At 43.5% G+C, this 19885-nt stretch overlaps 1 protein-coding gene across 4 annotated transcripts in view; it reads left to right on the top strand.

The window, feature by feature from the left end:
- Nucleotides 1-19885, top strand: part of agap1 (ArfGAP with GTPase domain, ankyrin repeat and PH domain 1) — an 86716-nt gene that overhangs the window by 56777 nt on the left and 10054 nt on the right. For all 4 annotated transcript variants that reach the window (XM_088998797.1, XM_088998807.1, XM_088998780.1 and 1 more), the window contains 4 exons: nt 2071-2232; nt 5614-5768; nt 5868-5958; nt 6573-6795. In XM_088998797.1, the coding sequence (XP_088854923.1) occupies nt 2071-2232; nt 5614-5768; nt 5868-5958; nt 6573-6795 (631 nt within the window). The remainder of the gene's footprint in view (nt 1-2070; nt 2233-5613; nt 5769-5867; nt 5959-6572; nt 6796-19885) is intronic.

Genomic DNA, 19885 nt, shown 5'->3' with positions numbered 1-19885 from the left:
ACCGCGTGTGACTCGGTCGCCTGAGTTCGCCTTATGACAGAATTTCTTCGGTTGGCGCGCCTGCAGGCATCCAGAACTTTTGCTGTTTAATGTAATGTAATGTAATGTAGTAGTCATAATTTTAATGGTTACATATATTTTTAAACCTAGTTTGGGAATTCCCGGTTGACATCGGGGCCGCTATTTGTAAATACGATTTGTTCCTCGATCTCTCTCTCTCTCTCTGCCTCTCTCTTCTTCTCCCCCAACCTTCCTGTGCTATACAACTTGAAGTAACCTCACAATGTGGCATTACAAGGTCTGTCATTACAAGAAATGAAATGAATGTAGTCATTCACATCGAACCTCAGTTGTGTACCAACCTTTGGCGGATCCGGCCCGCAGTTTGCCAATCTCTGTTATAGCAGATGTTATTAATCAAGCTTACATTTTCCATTGCAGTGAGTGGACTGTGACACGTGAGCAGCGGAAAAAGGCACTGCCTATCGTCAGTCTATGGTCTGTCGTGACAAGGAGCACAAACATTTCAGGCCGAACCGAGCTCTGTCGTCCAAACTGTTGACGGGCTGAAGGGAAACAATCATGGAGGAAGTCTCCAGGCTGCGCGCGGGTGGGGGTAGGGTTGTTTGATGTGGATGAAGCGCAGCGCGCAGATGGGAGCGCCGTTAATCCACGCCGGTTAATTGCGCGCTCGGGGATGGCATCTTGTCAGCAGAGATAAGTTGTCACATTTTCCACTTGAGCTGAGACTAAACGATTGTAAAATAAGTTATGGCCGTCCTTGAGGCTGTCTGCCGTGTGGCGACCAGTGAGCTTGTGTGTGTTTTTACATCCACACACATACCCGCACACACTTTTACCACGCCCATGTCAGTGTCATCGCCGCACTGTGATATTGATGGAAACTGAATGTTATTTTATTCCGCCGCTAGTCACAGCTGTCAGCACCCGGTATCAAGATGGAAGGCGGAGAGAGATGCCACTCCTGTTCCGCAAATGCATCCCATCTGTATTGTTTGTACCCAAAGCGAATCCAATAAATTCCAGGAATTTTCAAAATTGGAAACTTAATTGGGAGTTACGTCTGTGTAAGCTCTCAGTCGTACAGGAGACTGAGAGCGAAAAGGTTTCTTCAGGCTGAAGAAATCCTTTTCATAATTGGGAGTTAATACAAACTTAGATGAATGAATGGTGACTTTAGAAAAGTGAAGGCGAGCTCTTCAATGGGGAGTTCAATAGATTTGGTGAAATTGTATTTTTGCAGATTCCTGACCTAATATAATACATATCGGTTTCATGTCGCACACAGTGGTATCTTGACTTACTGGTGGCCTTGGTTGCAATTTATTTATCTATTTTTTTTTTTTTTTTACAAGTTATCGTCAGTTTTTCTTTGTACTGTATTGAGAGTCAAACTGAGCAAGCTTTGGATGCACTGCTGCTTGAGTGATTATGGATGAAGCAATTAAGGTACTCTCATGCCTTTGCATGAAAACTAAGAGAGCTACTGTATTTGTTTTGTATGAGTGTGTGATCATGAGCAAACTAAATGGTTACATTTATTGGAGGTGGAACAATAAATCAATGACGCAACAATTAGTTGATGAGTAATTTAATTGATAAATGTTTTTATGACTCATTTTGAGACCATGTCAAATTTAAAATTGTCCAAATTCTCTCTATGGTTTTTGCATCAGCAATAAATATTTTCAGTGTATGTACTTTTTCATGAAATCACACTTCATGAAATCTTTCAAAATGCAACATTTGCTATCATCTGTTGGTTAAACATGTTGTGGACCAATCCAGGAACTGAATCATAAACTTAATCAAGAGATCGACAGTTTTTAAATTCTCATTTGTCATCAAAATAATTGATATATTAATTGAGGATTAAAAGAATTAGTAGCTTAATATTTATGCTTGAATATGATGCCTTTTGCCCTTGATTTCCAGTTCATCCCCATAATTTCAATGGAAAGTTTGCAGTTTGCAATGTTCCTAAAATTGCTCTTCTGCACTTTTGCAGCCTTAATGATGAGGTGTTTCCGATTTTGGGTTTTTTTCCAGATGGCAGCCTGGGTGACTCAATGTCTTCCAGTCCCAGCATCTCCAGTACAACCAGTCCAAAGATGGAGCCTCCCCCTTCACCACACGCCAACCGCAAGAAGCACCGGCGGAAGAAAAGTACCAGCAACTTCAAAGCAGACGGACTCTCGGGTACTGCCGAAGGTAACACCAGCTTCCACCATCAACCTCACTTGTAGTATATCTCTTGGCACAAGTCATGAAACACACACACACACTCCCACACTCAAGTACTTTGACTTGAGTTTCTCACACATGCAGAACAGATGTGAGAGAAGCCGTAGCAGATGTAACGTTGTCTTCTCCATCATAGCAGGGAAATTATAGTCAGAGAGACAAATTTACAAGTTTGTCTTTTCTTTATTTTCACCTCCTTCCTTCATCATCATTGACTCATTTCATCATGTCTCCTCCTCCTCCAGTTCTCCTCTTTGTTCTCATTTCATCAGCCCACTCTTAATTCCCCCACCCCCCACTGAGTCAGCCAGGCTTAAGTGAAATATTATAAATAATGTGGTATTGAAATCTTTTATCAGCAGTGTCACTTCCATTATTCAATAAGCGATTAGTTACAGTCTTCCCAATTTAGCCATTAAGCAGCGAGCGCACCCAGGCGGCCGCCGGCTCGCCGCTGCTTGTCATGCCGGGCGGGCGGACAGGTGGCTGAAGTATCGTCATGTCAGTGTGAAGCCCGGTCTAATTCATGAGGGAGACACGCCCTCTTGTCTCCCTGTTCTGCCTGATTAGACTCGCTGCACTTGCCGAGGCAAAATTGAAGTTAACAATTGATTCTGTTATAATTGCTAAAAACTGTGGAATTCATCGCAGTGACATTGCATTTATTGCAACCTTAGGGTCACATGGGCGATGACCACTTTCTCTCTCGCATGTAAATAGTCATTAAAAATATAACTTGAGCCAGGAACAAATATGAACTGTAAGGGAGACATCTTTTGGCATTTCTAACATCCTTTAGGGCCACTCAGAGCTTGACAATTATACAACTGACTTTAGCTCATCCCACACCAACAGTGAATCTATCCAGTTTGCAATTTAATGCCAAATGGCCGCTTGCGTGGTGCACCCTGTATGTTTATGGTTCACTTTGTGCTGCGGAGAACCTTCCCGTGCCCTCGCTTGAGTCACATGACCCGTTGATCCCACCTTGCATTCGGTGACGGCACGACACCCTGAAAGGTGTGAAAGCATGCCAAGGATGTCAGGTGACATTATCCAAGGTGTGCTTTGTGTCCATGGGAGCGAGTGTCGTGAATAGCAGCTTGCACTATTTTCCAGGTTATTAAAGTGGTAAAAGACTGCTGATATGGAGAGTAATGACCTGTGTCGCAAAGCAATACTGTGCGCGCTGACATTTAAGCTTTTAATTTGTGTTTCCCGAGGCCCCGTTTGTGTCCCTCACACCTCCCCTCTCATTGCACCTGGCGGCCTGCTGTCACATACACACGGCCACACTGTATGCATCTCGGTCCCTCCCCCCTATATTTGGTTTGTTCTGTTTGTGCCGCTAAAGGTTGCCGGTGTCAGAGTTCACAAATTGCCTCGACGCCGCCTCTCTGCGTGAATGTCGCTCACAGTAGCCGAAAGCACTCCCGGTAATTACCAATACTGCGTGAGCGACCGGCTGTCTGGCAGCGCTCGGATATGCTCGTATACGCTCATATATGCCATGTCGTCAGAAGGAGGAGGATTTACTTGCAGCACACACAAAAGGCTCACTTTAAACTCACTTTCAATTTGGGTTTCTTGGATTTTATAACCCGTTGCCCCACTGAATGAGATCAGATCCCTGTTTGGACCTCCAAAGATCATTTCCAATTGCTAAGGGGTGGGGTGGCGGGGGGGGTTACAGCCCAGTTCCTATCTACATTTTTCTTACGTGTTCTTAACTCATTTGCAGCCAGACGATAAGCAAATATGTGTTCACTCCAGTGGCAGGGTTTTTGTCATTTTCACTAATATTCACGGAATATTGAGTTTTTGGACTACATAAACATTCAATGCAGTGTAAAAAACTTCAGACTCTCTTCTTTCATCAGAAAAGAGTTCATTTCGGGCTTACTGGGTTGTAGAGTTATCTGCATTGAAAGTGGGGGTGGCTGTACAAAAGGTAAATGCTGCCCCCTTGCGGGCAGGAAAATCATTGCCAGAGGTCTGACTAATGTTTCATACGCACCCCGCGCAAGAAAAAACAAAACCCAAACAAATTTGGGAATGGTGCGCGACGTCATGCTTTTCAATTTGTGAATAAATTCAGGAATTGGAGTGTCAGAGATACGACAGTCGGACACCGTGGACAGAGAGATTGTCCAGAACCAGAAAGATTGTCCCTACTGCCGGCAGGAAACGCAGTCATCAATGATATATGTCTGAATTCTGCACAGCTCTGCCAAGCTATTTATTGAGAGTATATGTAAATTAAAGTGATACATTAGTAAAACATAGTTTTCTTGATTAGAATACCATGTTCTACCGGAAACAAATTCCTTGTGTGTTCTACATTCTTGGCAATAAAGATGATTCTGATTCTGATTCTGATTCTGATGCCTCTGGATGTTCTGGACACCACAGCTGTAAGCAATAAAACATTGTCTTTCCCATGAACTGATAAGTTTGTATCCTGGCTAATGACCTCTTCCTGTGATAAGGAGTTTCCTCAAGTCCTAAATTCTTTTGCCTCCGTGTGCCCTGCGATTGGCTGTCAACCAATTGCCTTGTGCCCAAAGACGGCTGGGATAGGCTCCAGCACCCCCCGCGAACCTAATGAGGATAAAGCGGTCTGGAAAATGGATGGATGTGTTCATTTTTCTGGCACCCGTTTGTGATGGCATGTTAACTCATTCACTGCAATTCACAAATTTATTCGGGAATTGAAATTTGTTCTGGTTTTGTTTTTTCGTGCTTGGGTGCCAATATAGCGCTGGCCATGGCCTCTGGCAATGTTTTTGCATTTCCACAAGGGGCAGCATTTTCCTTTTTTCCATGTTAGCGCTTTGTTCCAGCTTCAGCTGTTGTTAAAGCCCTATATAAACCAATATGTATGTATTGCATTATATTTTGACAATCACCCTCAATTCAAGCTCATATAACTCCAGACCCATATCATTTAGGAATTAACTATTTTTTCCTGATGAAAGAAGAGAGTCTAAGGTTTCTAACACTGTATTGAAGGTTTATGTGCCCCTAAAACTCAATATTCTCAGGGTTCTGGAATTCAAGTGACAATGACAAAAACCCTTGCACTGGACCCATTTTTGCACATCTGGCAGTGAATGAGTTAAACTCAAACTGGGCTCAAGTCAGCCGCCACACCAACACCCGTACTCAGGAACAACTCAAAAATAAGTGTAGGAATGCACTGAGGAAGTTGGCCCTGTCACCATGTTGACTTGGTCGTCTTCCCAACTATGCACATGAAATAAACACAGAAGGCAGAAAAAAAACTCAAACATTATTTGGAATAGAGGTATATGTTTCATCCTTAGTCCTATTTCTCACACTCAACAGAGCAAGAGGAGAACTTTGAGTTCATCATTGTATCACTTACGGGTCAAACATGGCATTTTGAAGCCACTTCGTATGAGGAACGAGACGCCTGGGTGCAGGTCATCGAGGGTCAGATCTTGGCCAGTCTTCAGTCCTGTGAAAGCAGCAAAAACAAAGTAAGTGTCCCATAATGTGCTTTCGCTCATGTGTTTTCTGATTTAGAATGGTTCTGTAACCACATCAGTGATGTGTTGACATTTGTGTCATCGTTCCAGTCACGTCTGACCAGCCAGACTGAGGCCATGGCCCTGCAGTCTATCAGAAGCATTCGTGGAAATAGCCGCTGTGCCGACTGCGACTCTCTAAGTGAGTAGAGGGCATTGTTTTTGTTGAATGTACTGTGAAGATTGTAAGTCACCTTTTGCACTCTCACCATATTGTGGCATTTCAAGCTTTTGTTCACGTATTGATTACAGTACACAGGCAAGTCCAAATTTTGAGTTGTCCCTTTGGTTTAGTATCAAATTATGCCACAACATGCCAGGCAGCATTGAGCTCAACTTAATGTAGACTCAGTTTAATTAAAAGAAGCAAAGAGACATGGAAGGATTCCCGACTAACCAAGCAGGGACAATTAACTTGATGCCTGGGAATTATACACTATGGTTTGGTTGAAAATATCAGTCTTGAAATATCCTCACATGTGGTTCATTCTTTGGCACAGATTCTGCTCTGTATGTGTTTGTAAGTAGCGCTTGCTTGAATGTCCACCATAATGTAGGTACTATGATCCGTAGAGGATTGTATCTACATTTTATGCTTGCTATTTGGTGCATGTGTGTGTTTAAATGTGTGACTAATGTATAAAATATGTTTTGGAGTAAGTTTTTGTGGATTTTAAATTGTATGTCAGAAATAGAGAAAAATGCTTTTACTCGTAGGGTAGAGTTTCACCAATAGTGTCGCTTTGACTCTCGCAGATCCAGATTGGGCCAGCCTCAACCTCGGTGCTTTGATATGTATCGAGTGCTCAGGCATCCACCGGAACTTGGGCACCCACCTGTCCCGGGTACGATCTCTGGACCTTGATGAGTGGCCGCTGGAACTCATAAAGGTCATGTCGGCCATCGGCAATGAGTTTGCCAACAGCATATGGGAGGCCAACTCACAAGGTCACTTGAAACCAGGACCAGATGCCAGCAGGTAGGAAACGCTGCTGCACTCGGGTGTTAGTTTGCGCCAATTCACAACAGAAATTATCTCAAGGCACTTCACATGTTGAGCAGGTCAAGAACCACGGCTTTTACATTAGAAATACTGAACCCCACAAGAGCTAACACTAGGCAACATGGGCATTAAAAAAAATCCCAACCGAATCCAGGCTCTATGGCGCCGCCCTATCATGAGCTGAGAGACACACATTAGTGAGAGACAGGGCAGATGAATGATGACAGGGAACAGGGGTTGAAAGACAAGTGAACAATGGGCAAACAACAGCTGAATCAACAACAGTAATCGTCCCATGATGACAGCTACTGGTCTGCTCCCAACACCTCTGCTAATAACATGCAGATGAATGTGAAGGTGGTATGACACAGAGACCACCAAACATGGTGGAGAATGAAAAACAAAGTGAATCAGGTTGGTAACAAACTACATCAGGGGAGGGTCAACTCCAATCGTGGAGGACCACTATTCTCTACAATTTCCATGGTTTAGATTGCATTGATGGTGAAGCGATAACTTTTCATGTAGCAAACCCCTGCATTCTTAAACATGGGCTGAGATAAAAAGGAAAGAGATAGAGAAAAGCTGATGAAGGAAGGATCCCCATCTATGGCAGCATAACTTCAGAGATGTGGCAGGACATGCTCTTACAATGGAAACAGGGGTCCCCAAACTTTTTCCTGTGAGGGCCACATAACTTTTCCCTTCTGTGATGGGGGGCCGGTGTCAGTTTGTAACAGAAAAGGTGTGACGATCGTAGGGGAGCTTAAAAAATGTGTTTTCCGGAAAGCCACACATAACCAAATAACCCTTTCCAGGTTCTTTACAGAAAAAAAGTCAGGAAACAAATAATAACACTAATAATGAAATAAATAATAACTAAATAACCCTCTCTGAGTTCTTCACAAAAAAAAAAATCAGGAAATAAATAACACTCTTTATGAAATAAATAATAAGTAAATAACTCTCTGGGTTCTTCATAGAAAAACAGGAAATAAATAACACTACTACTATAACACTGCTTTTTACTGAGCGAGTTGCTTGTTCTGTAGCCACAAAGGGACATAAGTCTTCTTGTGCCGGTCCCAAGCCCGGATAAATACAGGGTTGTGTCAGGAAGGGCATCTGACGTAAAAGCTTGGCCAAAACAAACATGCGGATCAAACCTCTAAAGATGGAGGACACTGATCTGCTGTGGCGACCCCTTGATGGGAAAAGCCGAAAGGAAAAGAAGATTTATGAAATAAATAATAACTAAATAACTCTCTCTGTATTCTTCATAGAAAAAAAAGCCATGGAACATTAACTTTCTGTTGTGCCATGCACAATCTTAACAGATAAAAGTTCAGCTCAGTTGTCAGAGCAGAAACTCTCTGACACATATGAGCAGTCTCTTAAAGTTATTGTGTTCCTTCTTTATAATCCTTTTGTAGGTTCCAGTCGGCTTGTAGACACTCTCTCTCATCAACTTCCCTGTGAAAACCACAAAGGAAGCAGGTTGAGAAAGTGAACTAGGTGATACAGCACCTACACAGCACAATACATTTCACTACCAGTATGGCTGTAAAGATGGATTTCATCCCAGTAGATTTTATCATGATTATATTTGTTTATGCTCAGAATGACTCATTCAAGTCAGAAAAGTGAGCTTACCTCTGTATGTTCATCCGTGTGAACTGTGGGTCTGCATCTGGCTGGTGAGAAGTTGAATATCAGGTTCCATTCTAGTTACAGCCAGTCTCAAACACTGATGCAAATGTTCATCTGTGAATCTTGATATCATCGGAGTTTTCAGCAGTTTCATGCCAGAAAAGGTTTTCTCGCAGATATATGTGCTGCCAAAAACTGTGGACATTTTCATCGCGTGTTTTTTGATGTTTGGTTATGTGTCGTTTGGGAGGGCTGCATAGAAGTCAATGAGACTTTCAGACCATCACAGTTCTGTAACTCAGGTCCAACTTCTCCATGGTTTTGTACACTTGGTCAAAAATATCCTCTCCCGTTGTAGTCCCTTTGAGACTTTGGAGGGCTGCCAGCTCCTCGCATATCTCAAAGTTTGCGCTAACTCCACGAATAAAAATGAGCAGTTGCGCTGTGTCTTGCATGTCTGTGCTCTCATCCAGTGCTAATGAAAAATGTCAAATTCTTTCTTCTTCTGCTGCAGCTGGGCATATACATTCATCCCGATTACTTCACCGCGTCTGGTGATTGTACTCGGCGACAGACCTACGGCATTATATGCATCTTTCTTCTCGGGACACAACTCCTCCGCGACAACATCCATACATTTCTTAACAAACTCTCCATCCGTGAAAGGCTTACCGCTGCTTGCTATCAGCTTAGCAACCCGAAAGCTGGCCCGAACGGATGCCTTCTTCAGCTGAGCTTGGCGTACACATGTATTCTGCTGAGATAGTAGTCCACTTTTCGCTTTGAGAGTGTGTCTGCTCGTATTTGACCTTGCAAGCTATCGTACTTGTCTTTGTGACGGGATTCATAATGTCGGCGAAGATTGTATTCTTTGAATACCGCCACCGCCTCTTGACCGATGAGACAAACAGCCTTTTCTTTGCATTGAACATAAAAATAATCGTTTATCCACTGCAGGTTAAATACCCTGCATTCTGAATCAATTTTTCTCTTACCTTACCTTTTCGCCATTATTCCGTTCACTCTTTGACAGGAAGGTTTACAAGAGAAAACGGGTCTGGGACCAAATAGAGCGGCAAACTGAGCTCACCTGAATGTACCACTGGACTATCCTCCACGTCACTTTCTTGTGTTGCGTCGCATTGTGACCGACTCCTTTAGAGTTCTATTGTGAGCAGGCGTGTTTCTATTTTTCAATCACGATTATAAACAACATACAGTGAGACCTCTGTTTACAAACCTCTTAGCTTCCGAACTGTTCGGCTTACGAACGTTACCTTTATGGAAATTTTACCTTGGCAGACAAACTATTTTTCGGGATACACGCGGAGCTGCCACAATGAGTGATGTGTCGTTTGAGAACGAGCCCGTTCTCCTAACAAGAAAATGGTGGGCACCGTGTTTGTCCTCTATTCCCCGCCCCAGTCTTCGGTTAAAGCCAAGTAATTGGTCAAGAACGCAGCAGTGGGGGATCAGGTTACAAACAGAGAGAGAGTGAGGCCGTTCTCCAAAAAAACAAAATGCCGTCTCCGGTTAAAGCCACGTGATTGGTCAAGAACCTAGCAGTTGGGGGGAGGGGGGGGGGTTAAACATTAAAGAGACAGGCAGACAGAGAGAGTGAGTGAGAAAACACACACACGAAAGGGAGCTGACAGAGTTTGAAACAAAAAAACAAAAGTGTGAGAGTGTGAGAATAGTGAGAAAATGGATAGAAAACAGGTAAAATATATGGGATATTTTGTGAGAATAGTGAGCAAATGAAGAGAAAAACAGTTAAAATATATGGGATATTTTAACTGTTTCCTATCCATTTTCTCACTATTCTCACACTCACACTTTTGTTCAGGCTCCACAAATAACCCGCACAAGTCATCTGTACACTTGATGCAAAAAGCTATCAACCCAGCTATAACTAGATACAATTATCACAGAGAAAGCACCGACAAGGGATCATTCCTCAAGATGGTGAAAGAAGCCAATGTTCCTCATCAAGTGTTTAATGCTGAGGAAACCGGACACTCCATTCCATCAAGCCATTAACGACCATCACAAAGGTAAATAAAATGACTTTATTGTACAATACAGTTTATTTCTTTAATCATAATACTAGAGCACATTTATTATACATAAAATAAGGTATATTTTGTGTAGTTTTAAGGCTTAGAAAATTAGAAAGTAGAAAATTATGTTTTATGGGGACCTGGGAACGGATTATTCTCATTTTAATGGTTTCCTATGGGAAATTAATTTTCGGGATACACACTTTTCGCCTTACACACTCTGTCTGGGAACCAATGAAGTTTGTAAGCCAAGGTCCCACTGTACATTGATTACATTGATTAAAATAGGAACAGATAATGATCGAAAACCAACCTTTGACTAAAAGGATTTTTTATTTTTCTGGAGGCCAAATAGGCAAAACATCTGATAGCATCTCTGGTATTGTCCAGGGGGCCGGGCCAAATGTGCTGACTGGCCTGACAAGGCCCGCGGGCCGTCGTTTGGTGTCCCCTGATGTCAACCTTCAACCCGGGAAGTCAGAGTCCCACCATAATACATTGACATGAACCAAGAGTACAAATGAGCAAAAGAGTGTAACACACATTGCTGCGGTAAAAATGCAAATGGCCATTTATCAGCCAGCTATCGACGATGCGCACGCACGCGCACACACACACTGGGTGTATTGACGTCCCATTAACCCTCGTCCATCACAGCGCTAACGCTTTTCTTGTTGCTCATGTTCCTATTTATTTATTAATCTGATATATGTTTCCCCCTGAAGAGATTAGAGCAAGTCAATATTGTCTCAATTTAGCTGAGACGCGCCACTGCAGCTGCATCACTCACCAGCCCGTCAATAGTATTTATCAGACCATTCCTTAAGTGCCTTGATTTCACCCCCGCCCATTTCATGACTTCTGTCTCTACTCACTTGAACGTCATTCTCATTTCACGCGCTACTAAAACATGTGCTACTAAAACCTTAGACTGAGCAGAAACACTGGTCATTTACTGCTCCAATTGTGGAGCAGTCAAGCCAATTGCTTGATTTTTGCATTGGTGACTTGAAACATTTGAATTTGACACCTAAAAATGAACCTGAGGCTTGCTCAACATTTGACCTTTGATATCCATGAAATGTACAGGAAAAAACTGAGAGGGCCTTTTGTTTTAACACTTGTATTTTATATCAGCACAAGTATTGAGTCGTAAAGTTCTCTGTGATCTGCCTGTCTCCTGACACATTCCTCGAGCCCGAAGGGGAAAAAAGTGCCTTTTTTGGCCTGCTTATCCTTCATAAGGTTCATTCATATGCTTAGACAACTTTATGGAGTCTTAGTGACAGCCTATGAATTGACTGTTTTGCTCGTGCTACAAGCATGCCTTAACATCAACTCCTGTGGGATACAAAAAATATGATAGTCAAATATTGTCACAATCGTCACTGGAGCTCCTCCGCCACAAAGGGGGAGCCTGGATTTTTGCAGGCAGCAGAAAGGAAGGGGGGCAGATAGATGGAACACTCACCCCACCCCCACACATGGTCTCTCAAGTGAGTAATAGAGGCCGAAATTTCATTTTGCAAGTGGCTGAGTTAATGATCCAAAGGGTAATTAATGGCCTGATTATCTTAATGTTAAATATGGCCAGCAGCAATTACACTGACCTCCTGTCTGTCTAGGTCTGCCCCCCCCCACCGTCACACACACACACACACACACACACGCTCACTCCCACACCTTCAAATCACATCTTGTTTGGACGTTTGGGTCTGATTGGGCAAGGAAATTGGCTGACTCAGCAAAATAAAGAAAGAACAAGGTGGTAGCGTAAAAAGAGGAGTCGCCCCTGCATACATCTCTCAGATAGCAAAAAAAAGATGGAAGGAGTCAAGAGAAAAGCATGGCGAAGGATGGTGGGAGCCCAGGGGAAAATGGAGGAGGGTTGGCAAAGGAGGTGCATTAGCATGGCCGCCTATATTAAATATCTCCTCCTCCTCCCCTTGCTGACTGCTTGGTCTGGCCAGAGGGAGAAATTATGTTCATGGAGATCACGCCCCTGTCCAATGAGATATGTGACAGGCCCGTCTCCAGCTGTTGTCATCGTCTCTTTATCAACCTCTGGTTTGTAGCCACCGTTCACGGCTCACCATAAGCCCACCCACAACATTTTCTAGTCTAGGTCACATTAGCATCAGTAAGACTCTTAAGGACTCGGCTCCCCACTACTCGAAGACTTGTTGACGTTGTCTTGATGAAGCTCCAGACCTCTGCTGCGCTCTCGGCTTTTTTTGCTATTTTTTTCTCCAAGGTCCAAAGCAGAAAAAGACTGTGCCATCGTCTAAACGTTTCCATTAACCCCCAGCTGCCTGCGGTCAAGCGTCCTCACCTCAGCTGGCTCGCTCGCTGGTATCGGCGCCACAGCTGATGCCACAGCAGAGGGCGTGACAAAGTTTGGGCTCACTGCCCGTGGTGGAACAGCCACGGGGTTCGGCCGCTTTCATCCCCACAACAGCGGCACCCATGCTTGTGTTGTTGGTCTCGCGGCTCATTGTTTTAATTATCTGTGGAGTGACATGGCAACACCAGCACGACCAGCACCTTGGGCCTGAGTCAGGCTCCACTTGACGCTGCGTGTTAAATAGGCCACGGCGGACAGCAAGTGACAGCTCCGCAAATCTGCCCTCCTGGCTTTCATACTACAGAGGTGATGTGCGGCCGTGTCCTTTCCTTCCAAATAATGACCTTTGGCGGGTTTTCCCAGAGGCTGGCCTTGGCCTGGTTCTGTTCATGTTTGTTGCGGATATTCTGTGCATTCAAGCACTTGACTCAGACCAGAACCAGAGAAATACTCTTGTGTGGCTTAGCATGTAAGATAAAGTTGGTCCCTGCAGACAGGTATGACTTTGTTGAAAGAATGGAGCCTTTCTTAACTCATTCACTGCCAGACGTGCAAAAATGTGCCCAGTCCAGTGCCAAGGTTTTTGTCATTGTCACTTGAATTCCAGGACCCACAGAATATTGGGTTTTATGACTACATAAACATTCAATGCAGCGTAAGAAACCTTAGACCAGGGGTGTCAAACTCATTTCGCATCGCGGGCCACATACGGCCTAGGGAGATGTCAAGTGGGCCGGACCATTAAAATTATACCATACTCTGCTAAAAATAGAAAAAATATCATGTATTTCCTTTGTTTTGGTGTAAAGAAGCACAAGAACATTAGGAAAATATTGACATTTAATGAACTATCCTTTTACAAAACATTTCATGAAACACCTCATATTTCCTTAGAGAAATGTGCAATTTACTTTTATCATTCACAAATATGCATTGCAACTGATCCCACTGATTGTACAAAGGCACAAAACTTTAATTGGTACTGAAAAATATAGTAATGCACTTTAAGATTAAATGAGACTTTTAAAGGAAGGGAATTTTTAAACCACTTACACATACGCATATAAAATCTAAATGTAATCCCTGCGTACACCTTACAAACGGAGAGTGATTTTAAACGTGTAATGAAGAAAGTGTTCACCTGTCCTGTAAATCTGTAAACTTCGTACATGAAACATACATACAATACATACTGAAAATTTATGGAGTTGTATGAACAGTACTGCTGTTAACCTGCTGACTAACATTAAAGTGTGCTATGGCTGGCTGTGGGTAATGTTGCTGAGAAGTTTGTCAAACTGACGATGGTTCAGACCTCTGGACCGGATGAAATTTACAGTGCGAACAACCACCTCCATGACGTGGTCCATTTTCAGCGACTTGCGACACAATGCCTCCTGGTGCAAAATACAGTGAAATGTCCAGAAACAATCTCCTCCATTAAGGGCTTGTACTTTGTCTTTGAACCTTGTCGCGACACCTGCTTTCTTTCCGAACATGGATCACGCGCCGTCTGTAGCCAGGCTGACAACGCGGGACCGGTCCACTCCAACTCTGTCCAATACAGCAACGACAGAGCCGAAAATGTCCTTGGCTGTTGTGGTGTCCATCATTGGCACCAACTCAAGAAACTCTTCAGTAACAGTCAATGTCTCATCAACTCCTCGAATAAATATGGCCAGTTGGGCCACGTCTGTGATGTCAGTGCTCTCATCAAATGCCACGGAAAATGCAATAAATCCTCTCTGCTATAGTATTCCTCGTCGGGCTAATATTGGCAAAAGCTTGTCGCTTCTCGGAACATACAAGTTCAGCCGCCTTCATCATGCATCGTTTAACAAAGTCACCGTCGAAATGTCGAAATACGGCTTCGATGCCACAGTTTCAGTGCAGATCAAACAGACACACTTCCCCTTGAATTCTTTGAAGAAACATTCACTCTCCCACCGTGTCTGAAATTTTCTGCACTCACTTTTTACCTTTCCCTTCTTTGGTTCTGCCATGTTTAGTAACGGGTACATTTCTTCTGGGATTGGCCTTTTTGGTGGAGCAACTGCCTTGATCAACAGTAGCTCCCCCTGGTGTTAAAATTTAGAAGTGCGGGCAAAATTTGAAGTGCGGGCCATATTCCATTCTGTTTATAAAATTTCTTGCGGGCCAATTAAAAATGGGCTGTAGTTTGGACACCCCTGGTTTATATAGTGCTTGAACAACAGCTGAAGCTGGAACAAAGCGCTACCATGGAAAAAAGGGATATGCTGCCCTTTGTGGAAGGAACAAAAAACATTGCCAGAGGTCTGGCCAATGCTTTATCAGCACCCAAGCAAGAAAAACAAAACCCAAACAAATTCGGGAATGGCGCTATACATCATATTTTCATTTCCCGAATAAATTTGTAAATGGCAGTGAATGAGTTAACTGGGGTCCCTGTAAATGACGAATTTCCAGCCAGTATTAATTCAGCCTGCTTCTGACTGCAGTGATAGCAATGAATACAAGCTCAGAGTAATAATGTGGACCCCCACCTTTCCCACTGTCCCAAATCCTGAAAAATCCAGCCATGCACCAACAGATTTGAAATGAGACCTGCTGCTTTTAATCTGAGGTGCAGGGTGTCAGGTGCGGCGAACGCCATGGCAGGGTGGTGGGATTGGGCTCAGGGGACTTGATGGGGCCGCCAGGAAAAAGGGGTTGGTTGAGGGGGGACCCCACATCACAAGATAATTGCCCCCTTGGGTCAAAGCAATGTCGGGGTGGGGGGTGTAATACTACTGCTGCTGCTTCTCCTGCTGCTCCTGCACCATTTCTGTGATCATAACACACATTGGACTTGAGAGAATATAGCCGCACGCAATTGGACAAAAATGGTGACAAAGATTGAGCACCCCACATGAGACTCAACGACTTTGGAGCTCGATTTACTGGAGGACATTTCATAAATCAGCCGCAAACCAAGTCACGTGACTCTATGATGGAACACGGTCAACTTGTGTGCTGCTGAGCTCCCTTTTGACCAATGATGGCCAAGACCACCCTGGCCGCTCTAATCCCTCCGCCATTATGCGCAGTCCCTGCTGATGTGCGTCGTTGTCTCGGTTTGCATTTTAAACAGCGCACGCTGGCAGAGAGAAGCCTCCTGACAGGCGGCCCAGTGCAAATAATTGGGCCTACATTCTAATTCATCCTTGATTAAATGATTCCTAATAGACATTATTTTTTTACATGACTGCCTCGCTGCGCCCGCAGCCGCGTCCTGCGACTCGCCTAATGAGCCCTCCAATTTACTATTGACATTAAACCGGCTGACACGAGCCAATCAGATTGCCTTCATGGTTAGTCATCAGCGAGAGGTTCTGCTAATGTGGGCTAAAAGCACATTTTTAATGCCTGAGTCATCATAGCATCGTAATGAGTGCGTAAATAACAGTCGCTACGTGCACTACTCGACCGCGGCTCCTCAAGCAGATCGGAATACACTAGAAGTAACAGAATTTGTGTGCCGCTGGTAAGCGTCCTCCCATCCTGTGGCTGTTTGGCCTACTCAGCGAGTAGCTCATACCGCGGTCGGTGGGGGCGGGAGGATGGGGTCCGCCTCGGGTTTGTGGGTAATATGTTTGGATTGAATGAGTTCACACGCTGCTAAAAAACACTTGAGACACTTTTATTTTTTCCGTTTTACTCATTTATGCAGACTTTTCTTGTTAGCAAAGCAACACGTCCCATGTGGTTTGGTTGCAAGCATTAGCCCAAAAAAAATGGGTGTTTACCTTCTCATTTAGAATCCCGCGTTATTATATCAATGTACTACAGGGATGCATCTGGGCCGTGCCCTTGCTCCATTTACACATTTTGACAGCCACTGGCGCTACTTTGAAACTCCACTGCACCAGCACCGGCTTAAGTCTATGCCGATAAGCGCATATTGCTACATGATCTGCGCTACATATGACATGCTTCTGTTAAAATAGGTAAAGAAACAAATTTAGTTCAACAGCAATTGAAAACTGTTTGTTTTCCATCACTTTTTTTTCGTCTGCCATTTGCCTTACCAATATCTAGTCATAATCATCTTGCATTTGTTTCAGTGTGTTCCAAAGTTGTGGCCGAGGATATCTCTGGCTTTTCCGTCATCCTGCGAAAACTGCTGAAAGAGATCATTGAATATTCTTTTACCCATGGTGCATTGCATTATTTACATTGAACGTGGTGGATGGTTGCAATATGAAGCGTGAGAACAGGAGTAAAACTCTAAAAGACATTAAAAACAGGCAGCAAACAAACATTCTTGTTTTTTTAAAGACAATCGAATAAGTCTGCAGAGGGTACTGACAATTTGTTGCAGAAAACTGCTGTTAATGATTCTAATTTAGTGGATATGGGAATACAGTGGTACCTCGGTTCTCGACCATAATTCGTTCCAGGACTCTGTTCGAAAAGCGATTTTTTTTCGAACACCGAAACCATCTCTTTGCTCCTGTCACTTGCGAGTTGACAGCGGGGGAGGGGGGGGCTGCCTCTCCCGGCCGTTCTCCACCTGCTGTCAATTCTCTAATCACGGACACGGGGCATTTATACGGTTCGCAATCACCTCGCCAATGCCGGATGATTGACTCAACTCGCCACCGTACCTGGACTCTTCCTTCGATGCGCGAGTGTATCCGGTCCGAGGTATTTTCCCTGCGCCCCTGCGTAATTTTGCACCCTTGTGTGCCATTTGCTTTTTGGCGTAGTAAGCGGGTCGGATAACCCCCTGCCTTCTTACTCGCTGTGTTTTCTTTGATTTGTGCATAAACATCCTGCTTGGTTAGTACGTGTCTGTTTTGGGATCCCAAACATTCCACTACGTTCCGACGAGTCAGCTGACGTCACTCTCGCTCGGAACGTGACAGCTACGGATGACTCGGCTACAGGATGTTCTTTTCTCTTCAAATATCTATCCCAGGGGTCGGCAACCCAAAATGTTGAAAGAGCCATATTGGACCAAAAAAAACAAAAAAAAATATGTCTGGAGCCTCAAAAAATTAAAAGCCTTATACGTTTGTTTTACTCAATCACTCAAAAGCCACAAACAAATTGCTACGAGCCACGTTGACTCCACTTTCTCAGCGGCTTTCAAAACTCTGAAGTACACTTTTGAGTCAGGGTGTAGTCCGAAGCATGCTTCTGATTGGCTGCCGGTGCCGAGTATGCAAATTGCCAAACGAACGTTTGTTTGGCAATTTGCGAGAGGATTTAACAAACATTATGTGTCATAATTTTTCGCGTCTTCGAAGGTTCGTTTGGCAATTTGCATACTCTGCACCGGCGGCCAATCAGAAGCCTGCTTCGGACTACACCCTGACTCAAAAGTGTACTATAGAGTTTTGAAAGCCGCTGAGTAAGTGGAGTCCTCGTAGTGTTAAGCAGGCAACACAACGCAAACGTTGCACGCCCGCACGCGACAACAGTTGGTCACGGCGAGAGCGATACACCCGTGCGCCGCTCAGCTCCCCACCCTCGCGTTTACATCCAAAATTGTTTTTTTTTTTGTTAAGATTTTAGCAATCATTACAGAATTTCACATATTTTTTCTTTTCGCGGACCAAAAAAAATGATGTGGCAGGCCGGGTTTGGCACGCGGGCCTTGACTTTGACACCCGTGCCGTAGAATACCAAAATAGCACAGGATTTAATGTGTAGTAACTAAAGAAAATTTTTAATGTTTATTTTACCTATCAATACATTTTTTGAGTTGAACTAATTTTTTGTTGATATATTAGAAAAATAGATTCTATTCAAATAATGTTTTTTTCATTTGCAATTTAGAAATATTATGCTCTAAAGAATGTATGTTGGTTTTTTTCAACCAGTTATGTATACTTCAACAATCTAGTTAAATCGGGCTCATCGATTTTAGAATTTGCCAACCTTTTCAGACACAGGGGGGCCAACCGGCCCCTTTTAGAATTTCATCCAATGCATCCATGGTACTACTACTTTCTGTCATTAGAATAAAAGGTTTTTTTTTTTTTTTGGTTGCTTTCAACATCTCCATGTTTAATTACCCAACAGATTTAGCCGACTATAGCTTCGCCCCGTTTCTACTTTTTTCTTCAATCGTCTCCCTCCTCATTTGCATTGGTTAACCCATCCGCTGCTGTCGAGTTGAGCTGCACGTATGACTCCCCTTCCTCTCTCTCACTCCCGCCCCCCCCTCATCTCCTTTAATTATCTATGCCTATTGGAGGGCAGCTAACGACCGTCCGGCAAAGGCTAATTGATTTCAGCCTCTTCTCCTTGTTCTTTGTCTTGACTTTTTTTTCCCTGGCATCCATTGATGTGTAGTAGGTTTCAATGGAATATTCCGCAGCTCACCTTGTGACAAAAAGTGTGATGTGGTGATTCATCTTGACTGCACATTAGCTTGGCAGTTAGCTGATGCTCTTACCCATCTATTAATCTATTAATTAGGGGGCTAATTAGGCTAGAAGAGGAGTCACTGACACCATGTCACTCTTAACCCTGTTTCCTACCGCTCATTACCTCTGACGCAGACACACCCTCTCAGACTGTAATTAATGAGGGTCTTGAACAGAAACCGATTAGCTCAAGTAGTAGCTTTTTCAGGAGAGGAGTAGCAGTACCTTACATTGCAGGAGTTTCTGAAAAACTACAAAGAGTCCTTTGGCAACACAAAATTTCTACTTATTTCAAACCGATAAACACTTTAAGGCAAAAATTAGTGCATCCAAAAGATAGGCTGCCAAATGAAAAACAAAGTAATGTAGTTTATTCAATACATTGTAAGAATGAAAATTGTAAAGAGCAGTACATTGGGGAGACGAAACAAATTCTCAAAAAAAGACTATCAACATCGCAGGGATAATACTAGTGGGCCTCAATCGGCAATACATATGCACCTAAAAGCTAGCAACCACTCATTTGATGACAATGAGGTTAAAATCTTAGCGAAAGAACATAGATGGTTTGAAAGGGGAGTAAAAGAAGCGATTTTCATAAAACAACTAAATCC

The sequence above is a fragment of the Hippocampus bargibanti genome, linkage group LG01 (assembly GCF_051943395.1).
Source record: "Hippocampus bargibanti isolate YZ-2025 linkage group LG01, ASM5194339v1, whole genome shotgun sequence".
In the NCBI taxonomy this organism is placed as follows: Eukaryota; Metazoa; Chordata; class Actinopteri; order Syngnathiformes; family Syngnathidae; genus Hippocampus; species Hippocampus bargibanti.
The sequence above is the reverse complement of the archived record's forward strand: the minus strand, read 5'-3'. Positions and strand labels throughout refer to the sequence as shown.